Genomic DNA, 18,639 nt, shown 5'->3' on the forward strand with positions numbered 1-18,639 from the left:
TGGTTAACAGTGGTAACTTACAGAGATCAAGGCCTGCTAGCTCCTGGTATTTACACACTCAAGTGCAGGTACATGCCCAGTACAGAGGACAACCTCAGCTGTCGTTCCTAAGGGGCCATCTACTTTTGTAAAATTCTTCCACTGACTTGAAACTTGCCAAGTAGGTTAGGCCAGCTGGTCAGCTAGTGCCTAGGGACCTGCCTATCTGCCTCCTCTGTACAAGAAGCACAAGTGTGTGCCAGCTACCAGGCTCAGCTTTGTGGATTCTGGGATCAAACCCATGTCCTGACTGAGCTATCTCCCCAGGTTCTGTCCTTTCCAGACAGGTTCTCTCTCATGTATCCCAGGCTAGCCTTGAACTTGCTAACTGGCCAAGGAAGACCTTGAACTTTTGATCCTCCTGCCTCCACCTTCCCAAAGCAGGGATTAGGCACTTGCCACCATACCCGGTTCTGTATCTTTTCCTTGTTTCAGTGAATGGCATCATCATTCCCAAGCAAGCCATACCGTTCCCAAACAGTGTTCAAATCAATGAACGAAGGAAGCTGCCTTTGGCATTTGTGTGTATTTGTATGTGGTGTTAAGGATTGAATCCAGTCTTTGTGTATGGTGGGCATGCACTGTAACAGTGAACCACATATCCAGCTCCTGCTGACATTTTTGTTGTTGTTTGTGGAGTCAGGGTTTCTCACTCAGTAGACCAGGCTGGCCTCAAACTCAAAGTTCTGTCTGCCTCTGCCTCCCAAGTCCTAGGATTAAAGGCATGTGCCATCATCGCCTGGCTCATTGCTGACATTCTTATAAGCAACTCCAACAATGCTTCCAAGGCCTAACACTTAGGACATAGCAGGTTTATTTCTCTTCTTTTTAAACAGTCTGATGTAGTTCTGGCTGGCCTCCAAGTTGCTATGTATCCAAGGACTGACCCTTCTGTCTCTGCCTCCAAAGGGTCTAGCTGGACACACCAATTTCTTACAGGTGTTTATCAAGTTGTTTTATTGAAGTGGAAAGAGCTATTTTTGAAACTATTGTTGCCGCTTAGTGGTAGAGGCAGCAAGGGATTACCTTTTAGATTTAAAGGGCTCTCCCCATCCCCCAACCCCCAAAACATAGTTTCTCTGAGTAGCCCTGGCTGTCCTGGAACTAGCTCTTATAGACCAGGCTGGCCTCAAACTCACAGAGATCCACCTGCCTCTGCCTCCTTAGTACTGGAATCAAAGTTGTGCTTTCTTACTTGAAGAAAAAACATAACAAATAATCCCCAAGACTCAGATTTTAATACTGCTTCACATATCTTGTTTGTGAAGTAATTCCTATAGTTTTATTAACCAAAAATGTCAACTGGTAACAGATTTGTTTAATGTTCACTCATCAAGCACAGTGGATAATCTTGAGGGGGAAATATGACAAAGGCTTATATACAATAATGGAAGTTCTTATCATGCAGGCTGCATGATGGTGCATTTAATTCCTTTTTACATATTCTCAAAAACATTCAAGTGAAGACAGACTCAGAGTGATAAACTCTTGTATGTTGAGGTCCTTCGTTTTATCTTTTTGTGATAAGAAAATTCAAAATTATTAATGTTGAATTTCTCATCATACATTCATTAAAAGATACAGTAAAAAAAACCCACAAACATATAAAGGAGGGCTGTAGATCAGTTAGTTTAGCTGTTGTAGAGTGGCTTAGTTCGCTACTGGGATTATCTGCTAAAGAAGGGAAACAAAAACAAACAGCTGGAGGTCGTTCTTCCAGCTATTCACATCTGGTTAAGAAACATGGTAAGGAAGACAACAGGTATGAAGCCACAGATGCTGCTTCTGGCCTAGTCAGTTACATCCTGATGAGCCTTTTACATGTTTTGTTTTTCATAAAGGTAAAAAAATCTGAAAAGAAGACACATTGTATATACTTTTTCCCAAAATATAGATTTTTAAAAATATATATATACATATAATATATAGAGGTTGAAATTATGTGAAACTGATAAAGAAAACACCACTGTGGGGCCCATGGGTGCAGCATATAGATTATAAACGTCCCCACAGCAGTTTGGGGCTCTCCCCTCCCTTTTACCTGCTTCATGACTTACAATCACACCTATGTATTGTCAAGCCTGGGAAAAGGTACCACTGAGAGCAGGTAGTGCAGAGAGCTTGGATATTTAGGAATAAAAGTATTTAAATGAGTACATGAAAATGCAAAGTGGCACATTTGTTTTTGCAACTCATTCCAGTGTTAAAGCGTAACAACAACAATAACAACAAAAACCTTAAATATACATATGTAGCCAGGAAATATTTTAGTGCAAATGTGAGAAATAATGGCATAATTTAACATTTCTTAAATAAGATATTGTCAGGGTCCAGCTTGTCCCTCGATGTTTCTCTAGGAACAAAAAAGTAATGGCACCCAGTGCAATGTCTTAAATGTTAAAAATCCAGAAAATAAAGATGGAAGTGAAAGCCCACCTACCAAATATTTATTTTAACTTATGAGGGGAAGTAAGGGGGTAATGTGCTGAAGATCAAAATATTTTCTTAGACAGGGTCAAAAAATAACAAGTTCTTCTGAAGTCGCACACACGATGCTGGTGGAAAGCTGCTTAGATGTCAGAGTCTGAGGAACCCCAGTCCCACCCTTGAGGCTCCCTCAGAAGGTCTCGTCGTCATTGCAGTTGGTTGCCCAGTGCCCAAACATCTCACAGATCTCACAGTATGGCCGCTCCTCGCTCCGGCTGCCGTGGTGCGTAGAATGTGGAGGGTCTTCTGACATCTGTGCCTGGGTGGGGCAGTCCTCTGTATCGTGGAGATCAAAGCAGTCACAAATGTCACAGAAGAGGCGGGGTTTCTTCTTGGATTGTTTCTCCTGGTCATCACTACAAATGTCAACATAGGAAATCAAGAAGTTGGTCAGAAGGCATTCAGGAGGTCACAGTACTCACAGAGAATTTAAAATTTAAAAGCACACAGGGACTAAAGACAGCCACATCTAGGGTTTTCCAGGAAAGCCAGGACAAAGCTTTGTAGAATGTGCACTGTAGGCTGGAGAGACGGCTCAGCTGTTAAGAACAGAGTTCCCAGCACCCACATGATGGCTCAGGGCATCTGATGCCATCTTTTGGCATCCAGGGTCACCAGGCTCACATGTGGTATATATACATGTCAGCAAAATATTCACACACGCAAACAGAATCTAAACAAGTGAGCAGGTTGGGCCGCTGTGGTCTGGCGCTCTTGCCAGATGTGTGGTGGTTTGTCCTGGCAAAGTGGGCACACACAACCGATTCTTTTTATCTGACAGCCACTGGAGAACCTGATCACTGACACTCAAATCTCTTCTAATGGACTGTGCTCTGTCATACCTGTCGTAACTGTTCAGGTCATCCCCGTTGCCATTCAGCGCAGCTTCAGACATCATCTCCACCTTCATCTTGAGGTCTTGATTCTTTCTTTGAAGATCCACTATTACCGAATTCAGGAAATCAATCTGATTTTTTTAAAAGAAAGAAAAAAAAGAGCAGTGAGGTATGTATGTAAATGCCTACTCCACATACAGCTGGGGTCTAGAAATTGGGAAGTATGTGCTCACACTACATCTGCAGGCATGTGTCACAGCAGGACCACCTGTGCCTGCTACAGAGCCTGTGCTTCCCAGTCTCACCAAGGAACAGGCATGCTGAGGGAACAGGACCAACTACAGCTAACTGGGATGAAGGTGAAGGTGAAGGGGACAAGGAGGTTTCTTTCTTAACTTTTCCATCTCTCGTTGTTTGCTACTAAGGAACTGTGTGTGTGTGTGTGTGTGTATTTAAACACTTTAAATTCATGTCATTGAATCTGAAGCTATGAATGGATAAACTTCACCTGTCATTCAGACTCATTACATTTAAATTGCTAATCTGTGGATTGGTGAAATGCTACTGATATTTTTCAGCAAAACAGAACACCTTGTACAGTCCACAGTTATAATTTCACATTCTGAATACACAGGCATGGTTTATTTTTCGTGTGTGTGTGTGTGTGTGTGTGTGTGTGTGTGTGTCCAGGCCTGAAGATACAGTTCAGTGGCAGAGCTCTGCCTGGTATGTGTGAGGCCCTGGGTTCATTTCCTGGATTCATCAATCAATCAATCAGTCAATAAGCATTAAGCATGTGTAAAGTCTAGAACTGATTGGAGACTTTTCTGATATGTAGACTTGAAAGTGGCATGGAAGTTTCTTCAGGTCCCTCGACTGCTCAGCAATGGGATAGCACACCAGGACATCTTCAGGGAAGATAGAGCAGGGCTTCATAGAGAAGGCCAAGCTCCCTTTCTCCTGAGTGTGACATGTATGACGTATAGGAAGGGTATCTGCTCCAAGAATAGCTGGGCAGCAAGCACAACAAAATGACTATCAGAATGTAACATGGCATGAACACTTTCACGTCCTTTTGAACTTTGCAAAGGTGCTCAAAAGCAAAACATTCTTCCCTCTTTTACAAAGTAAAAGAGAACATTGAAGTTCTCTCTCAACACACACCATACTCTCTCTCTCTCTCTCTCTCTCTCTCTCACACACACACACACACACACACACACACACTCCCTTTTCTTCTTTTCTTTTTTAGATAGATTCGTGTTATGTTTCTCAGGCTGGCCTTAAATTGGGAATGATGAACACCTCTAATCCCAGTACTCAGGAGGCAGAGGCAGGCTGCCCCCTATTACTTTGAAGCCAGCCTAGTCTATCTAAGTTAGTCCCTATTTGAAACAAACAAGACAAAACCCAAAACCCAATTCATTTTGTGGCAGAGGATGGCATTGAACTTTCTTTCTTTACTATTTTTTTTTTTAAGACAGGGTCTCACATTGTAGCTAGCCTCAAATTAACAGAGATCTTCCTGTCTCTGCCTCTTGCGTGCTGGGACTATGTGGATGTACTACCACACCTGGCTTTCTTTCTTTTTTATTCTAGATTTATTTCACGTGTGGACTGTGGAAGTCAGGAGGGGGTCACTGGACTCCCTGGATTGGAGTTAAGGATGGTTGTAGACCACCACGTGAGTGCTGGGAACTGAACCTGGCCCTCTGTAAGAGGAACTGCTGCTTTTAACCACTGAGCCATCTCTCCAGCCCTGACACCTGTCTTTCAAGTTGCATCTTCTAAGTCAAATGGTTAGGAGCTCCATCGCAAGAACAAGGAAACCATACACACAGCCACATGTACATGTGCACACAAGTAAGAAAGCATAAAACAAACCATTTGCTGATGGGAAGAAAAGTGTTGGCAGCAGCAGCAGAAACAAATGGAAGCAGGAAGGAAACAGGGGAGAGGGAAGAGAAAACAATGTTAATTCTGTACTATGCCTATGAGACACACTAAGAGACAAAGCTAATTCCTAGTCAGTTTGAGTCTGACGGCTGTTTCCTTGCAGCACTGTTTATAATACACACACACACACACACACACACACACACACACACACACACACACACTTCGAAGGATCACAGTGCCACCAAAAGGGAATTGACTAAATTATGGTACATGTACACAAGGGGATACTATATGACTAAAGAAAGGATAAGAGGGAGCTGGAGAGGTGGTTCAGGGGTTAAGAGCACTGGCTGCTCTACTAGAGGCCCTGAGTTCAATTCCCAGCACCCACATGGTGCCTCACAACCATCTGTAAAGATATGGTGCCCTCTTCTGGCCTGCAAGCATACTTGTAGGGAGAACACTGTATAAATTAAAAAACAAAAAACAAAACAGAAAAACCATCAAGGGAGCCAGCTGCAGTCCAGCAATTGGAAGATGGGACAGGAGAAGCACCAAAAAGTTAAAAGACAAATTAGGGCTAATGAATCCCCGTCTCAAAAAAACAAAATTGGGCGGTGGTGGTGCACATCTTTAATCCCAGCCCTTAGGAGGTAGAGGCAGGCAGATCCCTGTGAGTTCAAGGGCAGCCTGGTCTATAGAGCGAGTTTCAGGACAGCTGGGGCTACACAGATAAACCCTGTCTCAAAAAACAAAAACAAAAAAAAACACATTAAAGTAGGGGAGATTATATTATGTTATTTATATTGGAGTGAGTGAGTGATTGTGTATGTTAGAGACTTGCTAAGTCACAATGAGTTGAGGCTAGTCTTAAACTCAAAGGTTCCAACGATCCCATCTCAGCCTTCCAAGTGCTAAAGCTATAGGTATGTGCTGTGACAAACCACATTTAGCTGTACATTAAAAGAAAAAACAAGATCTTTGCAAAGGTAAGATGTGGGTAGCGGTGTCAGGGATGTGGCAAACTGAACAGCCACAACTGGAAGACTTTTTTACTGGATACATTTTAAAACTTGCAGCATTTAGTCTCTAGGGATGCATTAAGCTCTCAAGCTATCTGCTGACTTTGAAGAGCAGGAAGACAGAGAAGCACAATGGAGGAGCATTACCTGACTCTCCTGGGCTCTCTCATCTTCTTCTGCCTGGGCATCAGTATTACCTTAGATTTAAAAACAAGAATGAGAACAGTCAGGGGCTCGTGAAATCACTGCAAGTCCACTCCTTGTTGCTGCACTGATGGGCTGCCATAGGATACTAATTTTCAAGTGTGTCCAAGAATGGGGGAAAGCTCCTGCCTGCTCAATGGCTGATACTGGGCCTCACAGATGCTGGCCCCACCCCTTCAGGGAGTCTCTCTCCAGATGACCACCTATGGGGGTACTGGTACCTCATTTTTAAGGACGTAGTGATCTCTGCTCTCCTTCCCTGCCTTGCACTTTAAGACCTCATGATTGCTTGTATGATGGCAGCTGACATGTCCCTGCCTTATGTGTGCTGTGACAGTTATGGCATGAGAAGACTCAGCACCAAGCATACTTGTGACTAGCCTGTTAGACTCAATAGTGGGGCAGGATGGTGGGAGGGGCAGCACACTGGAAGGGCACCTTTGCTGAGGACCCCTGGAGGAGGTACAGTATGGGAAAGGGAGAAGGGCGGGGTGAGGAGGAGGCACAGGGCACCCTTTTACCCGACGAGCTGCTGAGCTGCCTCTTGTTCTCCTTGAGCTGAAGCTCCAAGTTCTTGACCTTGAGCTCAAGCTTCACCTTATCGGACTCCAGTGTCTGCACAACTGAATGCAGGGACTTGGCAGAGGCGTTCTCTCCCCGGAGCACCGTGACCTGCAGCACAGATATTGGGCTCAGGCTGGGAGGAGGGGCAGAACGTGGTGGCTGGACCATCCTCACAGCACCTTACCTCATTCCTCAGCTTCTCCAGCTCGGCGTCCTTCTCTGTGAGTAAGGCACTGGTGAGACTGATGGATTTCTGCAAAGAGGCTTTTTCTTCATCAGCGTCTTTTATGTACTCGGATTCTCTAAAAGACCAGAGAGTTCAGAGAGTTCCAGAAGTCAATGGGGGGAGTGATCAGTGAGCAACTGTTCTAGAACAGACTTGAGAGTAACTTTATTTAACATTGTAAAAAAAAGAAAAAAAAAGATATAACAGGGAAGTTGCATAGGGATCAAGGCTGTTATGCCTGTAAATTTTACTTACTGCGAGGGAGAAAAGGTTTAGCTATGCATAGGCATGCAGAACCTGCATGTCATTGTGTCCATTTGAACTCAAAAAGACAAGTTAATACTGTTGGAAGATGTAGATTTTTAAAAAAATTGTTGCACTATCCCCCACAAAAAAACTACAGCAAAATAGAACCCCACGTTGAATATTGTTACTTCTGGAATAAATAATTACCAAGCAATGACAATTAAAATATACACATGCAAAGCAATTATACAGATGTCATGCAGAGCAGTTTGATGCTGGAAATATCAGTTGGTTCTCACTAATTTCAGTTAATTTTTCAGTAAGCTCTGAGGTTGTGTTTTTAAGATTGTGTGAGCCAAAACAGTAGCAAAGATTAATGTTATCCAAAAACTGAAAGATAATTTTTTCAACCAGTCTGAAGAAGGCATTGGCTGACTAGAATTGAAAGGCACAAGGCTAGGGGCAAAATCAAAGTGAGTCCATTCACAAAGTCCCGCCTGTTCTCTGTCGGCTCACTAGAGGGCGGGAAAGGCCTCTGGAGGAACTGTCCACTGTGGAGTCCAGGTTGAGAGAGGAAAGGATGAGGGGGACACATGGAGGCCGGGCAAGACACAAGGGAGTCAGCCCCAAAGGACGGCAGGTACAGTGTATACATGTAAGATGTGCAGGTGTATTTCAGGTTATGTGTGAAATGCAAGCGTGCTGAAGTCATGAAAGGCACGACTTAGTGAGGGACTGTCACAGATCTGAAGAGACTAAGGAGACAGGACCATGTGAGTGCAATGTTATTTCCTGGCTTGGATCCTGGATGAGAAAATTCACTGTGATGGACAGTTGCAGAGAACTGAGTAGTGGTAACTTTGTGGTTTGGGTACTGGTACTGTGGCTATGTGACGTTCATAGTGGGACAGCTGACTGGGGAAATGAACTGGCTACGCCACCTTTATAACACTTCTATTAACCTAAAGCTGGTTTTTTTTTTTAAATAAAAAGTTCTTAATTTTTAATAAACAAATCGTGTATCACCAAATTACATTAGGGTAAATGAAACAGGAGGAGAGTGTCTCAGGCTAGTGCTCAGGCCACACAATCTCAGACCCTGCATCAGTGGAGACGGTGGACAGCAAGTTTTCACTGGGAACTGAGCCACTGCCAGTGGTATGGGAAGAGGTGGGTGAATGCGGAGCAAGGGGCATTTAGTATGTTTTCAAATCAACTGGGGGAACAGGAAACAGAGGTCCAAGTTAGAGATGGCAGAGGAATGGCTGGTTAGTGAGACCCAAGGGATCCGGCACATGAAGTACAAAATTCTCATGGCTCATGGTAAACTGAAATTCTACACAAAGATGGAAATAAACGTGTTGTATTGACCTCGTTGTGTGGCTTACATCTTTACACTCCAGAATGATAAGTAGTAAGAGACGGATCTGAGACTTTCCAGAAGGGTTCTGAATTAACAACACTGGGAAGGAAGGCACATCAAGTCCTGAGTGAGTGCTAGAAAATGGGGCGTGTTAGAGTTAAAGGAGGCTTCTGGAGTGGAGGAAGGGACAGGCATTTCTGCAATGTGCAAAGTAAGGCTCTGGTGCTACCCAAAGTACACTTGGGCTCCTTGGATTTCTCTGAAACATATTTGGTATTCTGTTGTATTGTAAAAATGAATTCTGGAGCTTCATTTGTCTTCAGGAGCACTCAGATCTGAATTTTTAAAACATGTTTTAACTAAATATTAGCAGGACTAGGGTTTGCTGAAGACAGATATAGATTTTCTTATGCCTAAGACCTAGCTGGTTAAGATCCCATGGGCACTTTGTATTGGGGAGGCACAGTCACCATTAACCAGCAGAAAGATCACTAACCCAACTCCGTGCTTATCCTGTCTATATACAATCTCGATGGAGGCAGGGTGTTTCCTGTACAAATCAAGCACAGGACACAAGCTGAAGAAAGAGATGGCTCAGTGGTGAAGTCACTGCCACCAAGCCTGATGACTAAGAATCTGCACCCCCTCAACACACAGCAACTGTTAAAAGAAGAAAAAGAAAGAGGAAGAGAGAAAGCAGGAGGTCTACCAGATGACAGGGCACACAGACTTGGCAGCTCATCTTTGTGACAGTTCTTCAGTGATGGCTTCTTAGGCAATTTCTATGCCCTAATTCCTCTGTACAATCCAAGAGGGGCTGAATTAAACCATCCATGCCAACACTACTAATGTATGAGAAGTAAACAGTTTAAGCCATGTTGGCCAGAAGGGTTTCCTCATACTACTAATACCAAGAAGGGACAATAACACATTATGAAAGAAGGGCTTCAGGGCCAGGAACTCTTGTCCAAGGGAATGTGTCACTCAGATTCTTCTCTTACTACTTACTTAAGAAATAAAGTTCAGTAATGAAGCAAATACCTTAAAGTGTTACTGGGCAAGCTTTAAAATGCAAGATAATAAGAACCAAATATTAGAAACATGAAGAAAAATGCAAATACAGTAAGGAGAACTAAATTTGCACCCAAGTTCTTTGCTGTATATCAATATCAAAAAGAAATGTGTGTGTCTGAGTGTGAGTGTGTGTGTGTGTGTGTGTGTGTGTGTGTATGCACTGCTGAGCATATTTTACAAAACAAAAGCAAGACACAGAGGGACAAAGGCAGCCAAAAATATATACAACAATTTGGTTTACTAAAAATATATGAGATTTATTTATTATAACGTGGATAGACTTTCTTTAGTCTTACCATGAAACACACACAGATATAGCAAAGGAAGCAAGAGTAGGAAAGGGAAAAGAGAGGATGAGGTGAGCATTGGTAAGTAGCGCAAGCTCGGAGACAGTCAGACAGTTACAACCCACAGGGAGCTGAATGAGCCGGGGCAGCGCAGGCTGCTTCAGACGTGGAGGCAGTGCTTGCGTTCCTCAAAGGGCTTACATTCTGTACTACCAGTTGAATTTAGACCTCCCATAAACCCATGTCTAAAACTTGGGCTTTGCTGTTTCTTCTCTGACATTAAAAAGCTCAGAGCAAAAAGGGGGCCAAGCCAGCGCCCCAGTGTGCATCACCAGCCTGGGCAGCTGAGGAGGAGCAGATGCCTCCAATCCCATCAGACAACTCTGCTTTATCAGCCAGATCCCTAAGAATCCGATTTTCCTTCTTTTCTGATTTTGTTTTAAGACAGGGTCACTATGTAACCCTAACTGACCTAAAACTCTCTGCATAAACAAGGCTGGCCTTGAACTCAGGAAGATCCTCCTACCTCTGCCTCCCTAGTGCTGGGATTAAAAGTAGGAGACAATACACTGGAACCTGTTCTTAAAGACGTTTCCAACTGCAAATACAGGAGGATGCTACTGATCTCTTTAAGACAGTTTCATGTAGCCAGGTTGGCCATCTACCTCTCAAGTGCTTGGATTGCAGGCTTAGTCTACTATGCTTGGTTTATAATTCATTCTATTTATTAATTTACTCATTCATTCATTCACTTATTTTGTACATGTGTGGAGGTGTGCACGCCATGGGTGCGGAGGTCAAACAACAACTTGCTGGAATCAGTTCTTTCCTTCTACCATGTGGGTCTGCAGGATCAAACTCAGGCTGTCAGGCTTGGCGGCAAGCCCTCTTACACACTGAGCCACCTCACCCCCCTTTAGCTTACAATTTCAATTTACTTCTCCGGGGAGGGCAGCTTTAAGATCCTCAGATCCCACAGGTTTTTCCTAGGGTGGGGATGCTGTATGGAACCCAGGGCCTTACACAGCTGGTCTGGAGCTCTCACACTGACTCCTCAGGCCTGCTTCACCTGATGGCGGGGTCCTGCAAGACCCTCCTGCCTTTCCTTCTAGTTTAAACCACAGACAGGCTATTGACTGCAACAGAGAAGTGTGTGTGCTGCAGTGCCTTAGGCCTTTGGAAGGTATTTATTTACAACAGGATCATATAAAATCTTTAGTCTTCTTGGCAGAGTAGACAGAGTTAGCCGTCACAAGCATATATCCACAGAGGAATCCTTATCAAGCTGACATTGGGGAGGCATTTAAGGGTCTAATTTGTAACTTGTTGCTATTTTAAAATACATTCAAATCCAGTCTTCCAAAATAGAAGCAATTGTCCATGAGGGTTGATTAACAAGAGAAAGTCATTTTAAATATAGAAACTATTTTTTATAACTTTTTTGACTTCAGAAAAATTATTATCTTTATGTTTGTTCATCAATATTGGCAGGAGTCATTTTAGTGTTTGTTTTTAGTGGGGGTAGATTAACACTCGGCCCTCCCATGTGTGGGCAAGTGTCCTATCACTGACTCTGTGGAGCCCTTCTAGTGTTTTTTCGAGACAGATCTCATTAAGTTGCTTGGGGCTATCCTTGAACTTGTGACCCTCTTATCTCAGCCTCCCCAATAGATTCTGGGCCTGGTATAAATTAGCAATTTTTGAGAGACACTTTGCTAAACATATAATTTAGTCAGTCACATGATAAGAACTCATGAAGTATACAATCTTTTAAAAATTAGTAAAATACAAGGTACATGGAGAAGAAAACACAAAATCCTGAAGTTCCAGGTCTCAAGCCTGCACCTTTCACTCATGAGAGTGCTGGGCTGGGGGCTTCTGCTTTATCAATGAAAAAAAAAAAGCACACCCCACATCTTCCACTGGGATGTTTAGAGAGTATATGAATTTGTGAATTAAAAAATGTTGGGTAAATGTAAAGAGACTACATATTACATCAGCCCATTTTTTTTTCATTTGCCCCCCTTTGAGAAAGCTACAGGCACAAAGCCTCATTGTTTTCTGTCCAGTGGAAGCACAGGTGATACATTCTAGAGTGTAAAGACCATGGAGAAACTCAACAAAGGAACCCAAGTATTTTTTGTGCGTGTGCATGTGTGTGAACATATGTATGGTTTTTTTAAGACAGGTCTCTCTAGATAGCCCTAGTTGTCCTAGAACTTGCTGACTGTGTAGACCAGGCTGGCCTTGAACTCAAAGATGTGCTCACCTCTGTCTTCTGAGCACTGGGATTAGAGGGATATGCAACCACTGCCTGGTGAATCTTAAGTGCTTCTTAATTAAAGCCAGAGAGGAGAGGCTTCCCCTGGACCAAGGCCCAACAATCTCTAAAATACAGCAGTCCATTTTGTGTAATCCAAATGTTTTGGTAGGCTAAATAAAACCTTGAACTCTCAAGGGTGAGACACATCTGTCAGACATCAGTGGGACAGGGAAACCTCTGCTCTGACAAGGACAGCAGTTCCTAAGAGCCTGGGAAAATTCGGGGTAGGCTGGGCTTCTCTTCAGTTTTTCATTTTTTCTCTTTTAAAGCACAGGGTCTCAAACTTGCTATGTACTGGAGGTCGACCCTGAACTACTGATTCCCTCACTCCCAAAGATTACAGGTGGTTTTGTTTGTCTGTTTTTGGTGTGGGGATGAACACAGGAGCTCAATGAGAAGCAAGCTCTCTATTGCTAAGTTATATTCTTAAGCCCTACTTTAATTATTCATTTGTATAGGGTCTCATTATATAGTCCTGACTGTCCTGTCTGTAAACCAGGTTGGCCTCGAACTCAGAGAACCATCTGCCTCTGCCTCCCAAGTGTTGGCATTAAAGGCATGCTCTACCACAGCCCAGCTTTTATTTTATTGTTTTTAAAGGAGGATTTTGCAATGTAAAACAGGTTGGATTCAAACTTAAGATTTTCCAGCCTCAGCCTCCTGAGTGCTGGAATTATAGGTGTATTTTACCCTCACCTGACCTAAATATTTCATGTCTATGGCCCACATTTACCTCTACTCAAAGGAGCTTGGGAAGTTATAAAATATTATGGAGAATAATGAATAATAGAAACAAAGTAGCTTTACCTATTATTGAAAAGTCAAGCTTTCCCATAATTGAAATCAGTGTTCTATCTAAACTGGTTATTATATATGCGATTATAATAATGTTCATTACTAAAACCATTGATATGAGGCAATCTGAATTTAGTTGTGCACCTCTGAGGATATGCAAGTGAAAATGGCTTAAAAATTTAAATTTCTGAAACTTGCTCAAATGGATCTTCATAACTTGTCAATTGCAAACACCGAACACCACAGTGCCATTTTCTGAATATAGGTAGTTGACTATTTTCTACAAGCTAGCACCCATGGCACGTTCTGAAGCTTTCCTTGTCAAACACACACATCAGTAAACACACAGACAACCTACCTCTTTTTCATTTCTAACAACTGATTATTGAGTACAGATCTTTCTTCTTCCAGCTGAAAAACAAACACAAAGAGTTCAGTCGATAGCAAGTCCACAGAGGTCCACGGCTCCTTCCCACGACCCACTCCAGGGCTGCAAGTGCTGCCGGCTTCTCTCAAGCAGTGACTCTGGCAAGGTCACACCAAGAGGGCAGCTACTACTTTAAAAATTGCTTATGATCTGATGGCTCACCCCTCCCTGATAAGCATGAGAATCAGAAATATTAAATCATAGCACTTTGAACAGGATATAACAATTTTATTGAGACAGGGCCTCAACATGTAACCCCTGCTGGACTGGAACTCACTATATAGACTGCATCCCCCTCCCTCTGTCTCTCTGTTGTTAGGACTGAAGGTGTGCACCACCATACCCAACTCCTTTTAAAACACAGTCACATGTAGTCCAGGCTGGCCTAGAATCTGCTATGTAGCCAACAATGGCTTTGAATTCTCAATCCTCCAGTTCCCACCTCCAGAGTCCTGGGATATAGACAGGTTAAGGTTACCACACCTAGCCCTATACAGTATATGTTAAGCTTTCAATAAATGTTTGTTCACTGAATGACAGCTCCACCATTAGCATTGTGGCTGCTTTGTTTAGATAAGAGGGGTCAGTGTCAGGAACTTGCAGAAGTCAAGAAAGAGGTCACCTGTACTTTGCAGAGCTCCTGTGATTCATCTACTGATTCAGCACACACCCAGCAAAGACACTTGCCTGTGTCTACAAAACCAGGTTACAAAAGAATTCCCTGCAGTTCTTTTTGTTATAAAATCCTGTTGTTACTGTTATCCCATAAAATAACACAAACAAGGGCCAGGGAGGCGCCTACAGATAAAGACACTTGCTGCTGTTATACAGAAATAAACCCCCATGACCAGCTTTTAAAAAGATCAAAGTGTGCATGCATGTGTGGGGAATATGAGAGTACATTTATCATGAAATCTAAAAGGGTTATCATCCAAGTTTTTCACTAGAGCCTTTCTGCTTCCGAGTCCTTAATAAATGTTTGGAGGGCTGGCAGGTTAAGCCTGATGACCTGAATTCAATCCCTAGAAACACACTTAATAAAAATAATAAAAAACGTACTTTTACTGCACGTATATACAATTCATAGGAATTATGTTTTAAAGTTTCCAAGAGTGAAAGATGAAAATGAAAAGGGAAGGAAGGACAACATCTGGAATGGAAAATGCGGAGCTGAGACACGCTCCCACTTCTTCGTCTTTTCCTTTGTTGCTTTTGAGGCAGGGTTTCATGTTCTCGCCCCAAACACACAATAATCCTCCTGTCCCTGTGCTAGGATCAGAGGTATGTGCCATTGTGTCCATTTTATAATTTATATGTAGATTACAATATTTCATATCTTTATAATAGTCCTATTTTATAATTAAAGAATTAAGCAAGATGTGACAGATCACATCTGTAATCCCAGCATTTAGGAGTCTGAATGAAGCAGAAGGATTCCTGTGAGTTAAAGAATTATTTGGGCTACAAAAATTAAACCTTGTCTCAAAAATACAAAACTGTGTGGTAGCACACACAGTAGCAGAAGGGTCACCTATGAGTTTGAGTTCAGCCTGGTCTATCTGATGGATTTCAGGCCAGCAAAGGAAAGATAGTTAAAAAAACAAAAACAAAAACACACACAAAATAAAAGAGCTGAACTGTAGAATGTGGTTCTCATGAAAGAGTTCACTCACACACACACACACACACACACACACACACACACACACACACACACTCACTCACTCACTCATACACACACATTCACAAAAGATGAAACAATATTTTAAAAGAAAAAATCTTTTGCTGTTGTTATAGTTTTGGTTTCTTAAGATAGAGTTTCTCTGTGTAACAGCCTTGGCTGTCCTGGAACTAACTCTGTAGACCAGGCTGGCCTCAAACTCAGAGACCTGCCTGCCACTGCCTCCTCAGTGCTGGGATTAAAGATGAGCACTACCACCGTCCACCTTATTTCTTTTGATAATCAAATCTGTTCACATTTGGTCTGCTATGCTTTTGACTAATTCTCATTATTCTTTGAACACTTTCCTGCTGTCTCATAAACATGTTTCAGGCTATCTTACTCTGCTACCCTAGCCCTGAAATCAGCCACTTCTCCAAGGACTATTGCTTCCTTTTGGTGAAGAGCATTGAAAAGCAAGCTCTGGCCTGAATGGTGACATACACCTTTAGAGACCCAGCACTCAGGAGTCAGAGGCACAGGCAGAGTCCCAATAAATAATTAATAAATTTAAAAATCAAAACAAAATTTCTGCTATTTATAACAACATGGGTGCCTCTTCTAGGCTATTATGCTAAGTCAGTCAAAGAAGACAGAGATATAAGGATACAAGCTATTTGGAATTCCCTAGTTTCCTTTTATTACAGTTTTTAATTTCATAATACTATAGTCAGACTTTAAAACATTTCAACTTTTATCTGGGCAGTGGTGGCACACGCCTTTAATCCCAGCACTTGGGCAGCAGAGACAGGCAGATCTCTGAGTTCGAGGCCAGCCTGGTCTACAGAGGAAGTTCTAGGACAGACTCCAAAGCTACATAAGAGATATCCTGTTGTGAGGAAAAAATTCAACCTTTTTCTTGACTTAAAATGCCAGATTAATATATGGTCTGGTCTGCCTTGGAGAAGACTTAAAATGCCAGATTAACATATGGTCTGGTCTGCCTTGGAGAATATTCAATATGGCACATGAAGAATATATATTTAACTTATATGGAATAATAATGACTAATTTTTTTCACAAACCAGGCATGTTGGAGCATGCCTGTAGTACCAGTCATTCAGGAGTCTGGGGCAAGAGGATCATTTGAGCCCATTTCAAGACTGGCCTGGGCAATAAAATAAACCAGTTCTAAAACAAAAACAAAAGATGTAAAGGAAAAGAAAAAAATTTTAAATTCACTTTAAAATAATTATCAGGTCATCAGGAATGGTGGCATACACCTATAACCCCAGCAGTCACTGAGTGGGCAGAGGAATGGCTATTAGGAGTTTGAGGCCAGTTTTTATAGAGACCCTGCCTCAAAAATCAAAAGCCAAATCAAATCTAGTAATTTAGGGTATCTGGGTGTAGTAGTCTAGGCCTATAATCTCCACACTCAGGAGACTGAGGCAGAGAACAGAAAGTCTGAGATCAGTTTGGACTGCATAGCAAGCCCTGTCTCCAAAACAAAAACCACTCAGTTAAAACTGTAGAAGGTATGTGGAGCACTACTGAAACAGGAAGGAGCAACCACGACTCATCCATCACTGGTGGCGTTTGATACGGAAGCGTGGCACTGGGTGGTCCCTGCCCCTACAGACGCTCGACATTCGTCATAATTAAAGCTTGAAAAGAAAACACAGATGACTGGAGGGAAAAAATTGAAAGGTTATTATTGAGAGAAAAAGTGTGCAATGAAAGCTGTACACAAATGATCACAGTTTGGGGCTATTAAACCACGAGAGCTCACATCAAAAACAAGAGAGAGGCCAGGCAGTGGTAGAGCACGCCTTTAATCCCAGCATTTGGGAGGCAGAGGCAGGCGGAGCTCCATAAATTCGAGGCCAGCCTTGGTGTGCACAGAGAAACCCTGTTTGGAAAAACCAGAAAGAAGGAGCTAGAGACAGCTCAGCAGCTAAGAGCACTGGCTGCTCTTGTAGGGAACCCGGGTTCAGTTCCCTGTGCACACACAGTGGCTCACAACTGCCTGAAACTCCAGTTCCAGGGGATCCAATGCCCTCCTCTGGCCTCCAATGGTACTGCATGCACACGCAGCATAGACACATGCTCAAGGAAAATAGACATATAAAATAAAACGAAATAAATCTTTAAAAAACAAGAACAAATAAGAAGTGGGGAAGGTGAGACAAATGGACAAAAAGCATACTAAGTACTTTGCTTAACTTTCAGTCCATCATTTAAGCGTGGGTGAAATGAGCGCCTCAGACAAGCCCAGGGTCAACACCAATTCTGACTTCACAGGCTCAGTAAGGCCACACGAGTAACGGGGGCACGGCACGCATGTTCTGTTTTGCTTCTGCTGTAATTTAAAACACACATGCAGTAGGTGCTCAGTAACCACACAGAGTGAATGAACGAACGTGAGGATGCTGTGCTCTCGGGGAGTATGATAGTAGCACACTTGGAAGCCCAGCTTCTCTCGGGATGAGCTCCCTGCTGACAGTCTAAGCGGAATCTTTTTTCCACCAGTTCATTTGGGCTATTTCAGTCTCTTCTCCAAGTGAGTGTTCTGAGGTCCAAAATAGCAACTCTACCTTGACAGCACAAAACACATTCTCTGTGTCTGAGGATTTCTTGTCTCGCCTCCCACACACAGACAGACAGACTTCTGCTCTTAGAAGAACAAATGGAGATGGGAAAGGGAAGGAAAGATCCAGCGGATCTGTCTGTGACAAAGTGCCTTCAGAGATGAAAGGGCGACAGAGAGAGGGTGTGCTGCTCTGGGACCCCTCCCTCTCAAGGCAGAACTGCTAACCAGCTTCTAGGAGCACGGTCAGGAGACAGCTCTTTCAGGGGTTGCCAAAATGGCAGAGCCACCTCTGCAGGCCCACATCCTCTCCTAGTCACTGGATGGACCTCATCCAGTGATGATCAGTGGAGAATTTAAAGGCTGTGAGCCATCAAGATGGCTCAGTGGGTAAAGGCTCTTGCTGCCAACTCTGACATTTAATCACTGGGACCCATATGGTATAAACTGTTCATACGTGGTTAGTGGCAATAAATTGTAATTTTAAAACTAAGGAAAGAAAGGAAAAATAACCCTAGACATTTCAGTCTTATTTGAATGGCTACCTCAACTCCAGCATGCTGGTAGAGTGAGCCAAGGCTACTCTTAGGCTGGTAG

General features: G+C 42.9%; 1 protein-coding gene across 7 annotated transcripts in view; it reads right to left on the reverse strand.

Annotated features, from left to right (window-relative positions):
- Positions 1–1,308: 1,308 nt before the first annotated feature.
- Clip1 (CAP-Gly domain containing linker protein 1) overlaps positions 1,309–18,639 on the reverse strand; it is a 106,091-nt gene continuing 88,760 nt past the window's right edge. For all 7 annotated transcript variants that reach the window (XM_051176652.1, XM_051176651.1, XM_051176649.1 and 4 more), the window contains 6 exons: positions 13,724–13,776; positions 7,236–7,353; positions 7,009–7,159; positions 6,431–6,480; positions 3,369–3,493; positions 1,309–2,882 (listed from right to left, as the gene is read on the reverse strand). In XM_051176652.1, the coding sequence (XP_051032609.1) occupies positions 2,657–2,882; positions 3,369–3,493; positions 6,431–6,480; positions 7,009–7,159; positions 7,236–7,353; positions 13,724–13,776 (723 nt within the window). In that variant the 3' untranslated portion in view covers positions 1,309–2,656. The remainder of the gene's footprint in view (positions 2,883–3,368; positions 3,494–6,430; positions 6,481–7,008; positions 7,160–7,235; positions 7,354–13,723; positions 13,777–18,639) is intronic.

The sequence above is a fragment of the Phodopus roborovskii genome, unplaced genomic scaffold, assembly GCF_943737965.1.
Source record: "Phodopus roborovskii unplaced genomic scaffold, PHOROB, whole genome shotgun sequence".
NCBI classification, from domain to species: Eukaryota; Metazoa; Chordata; class Mammalia; order Rodentia; family Cricetidae; genus Phodopus; species Phodopus roborovskii.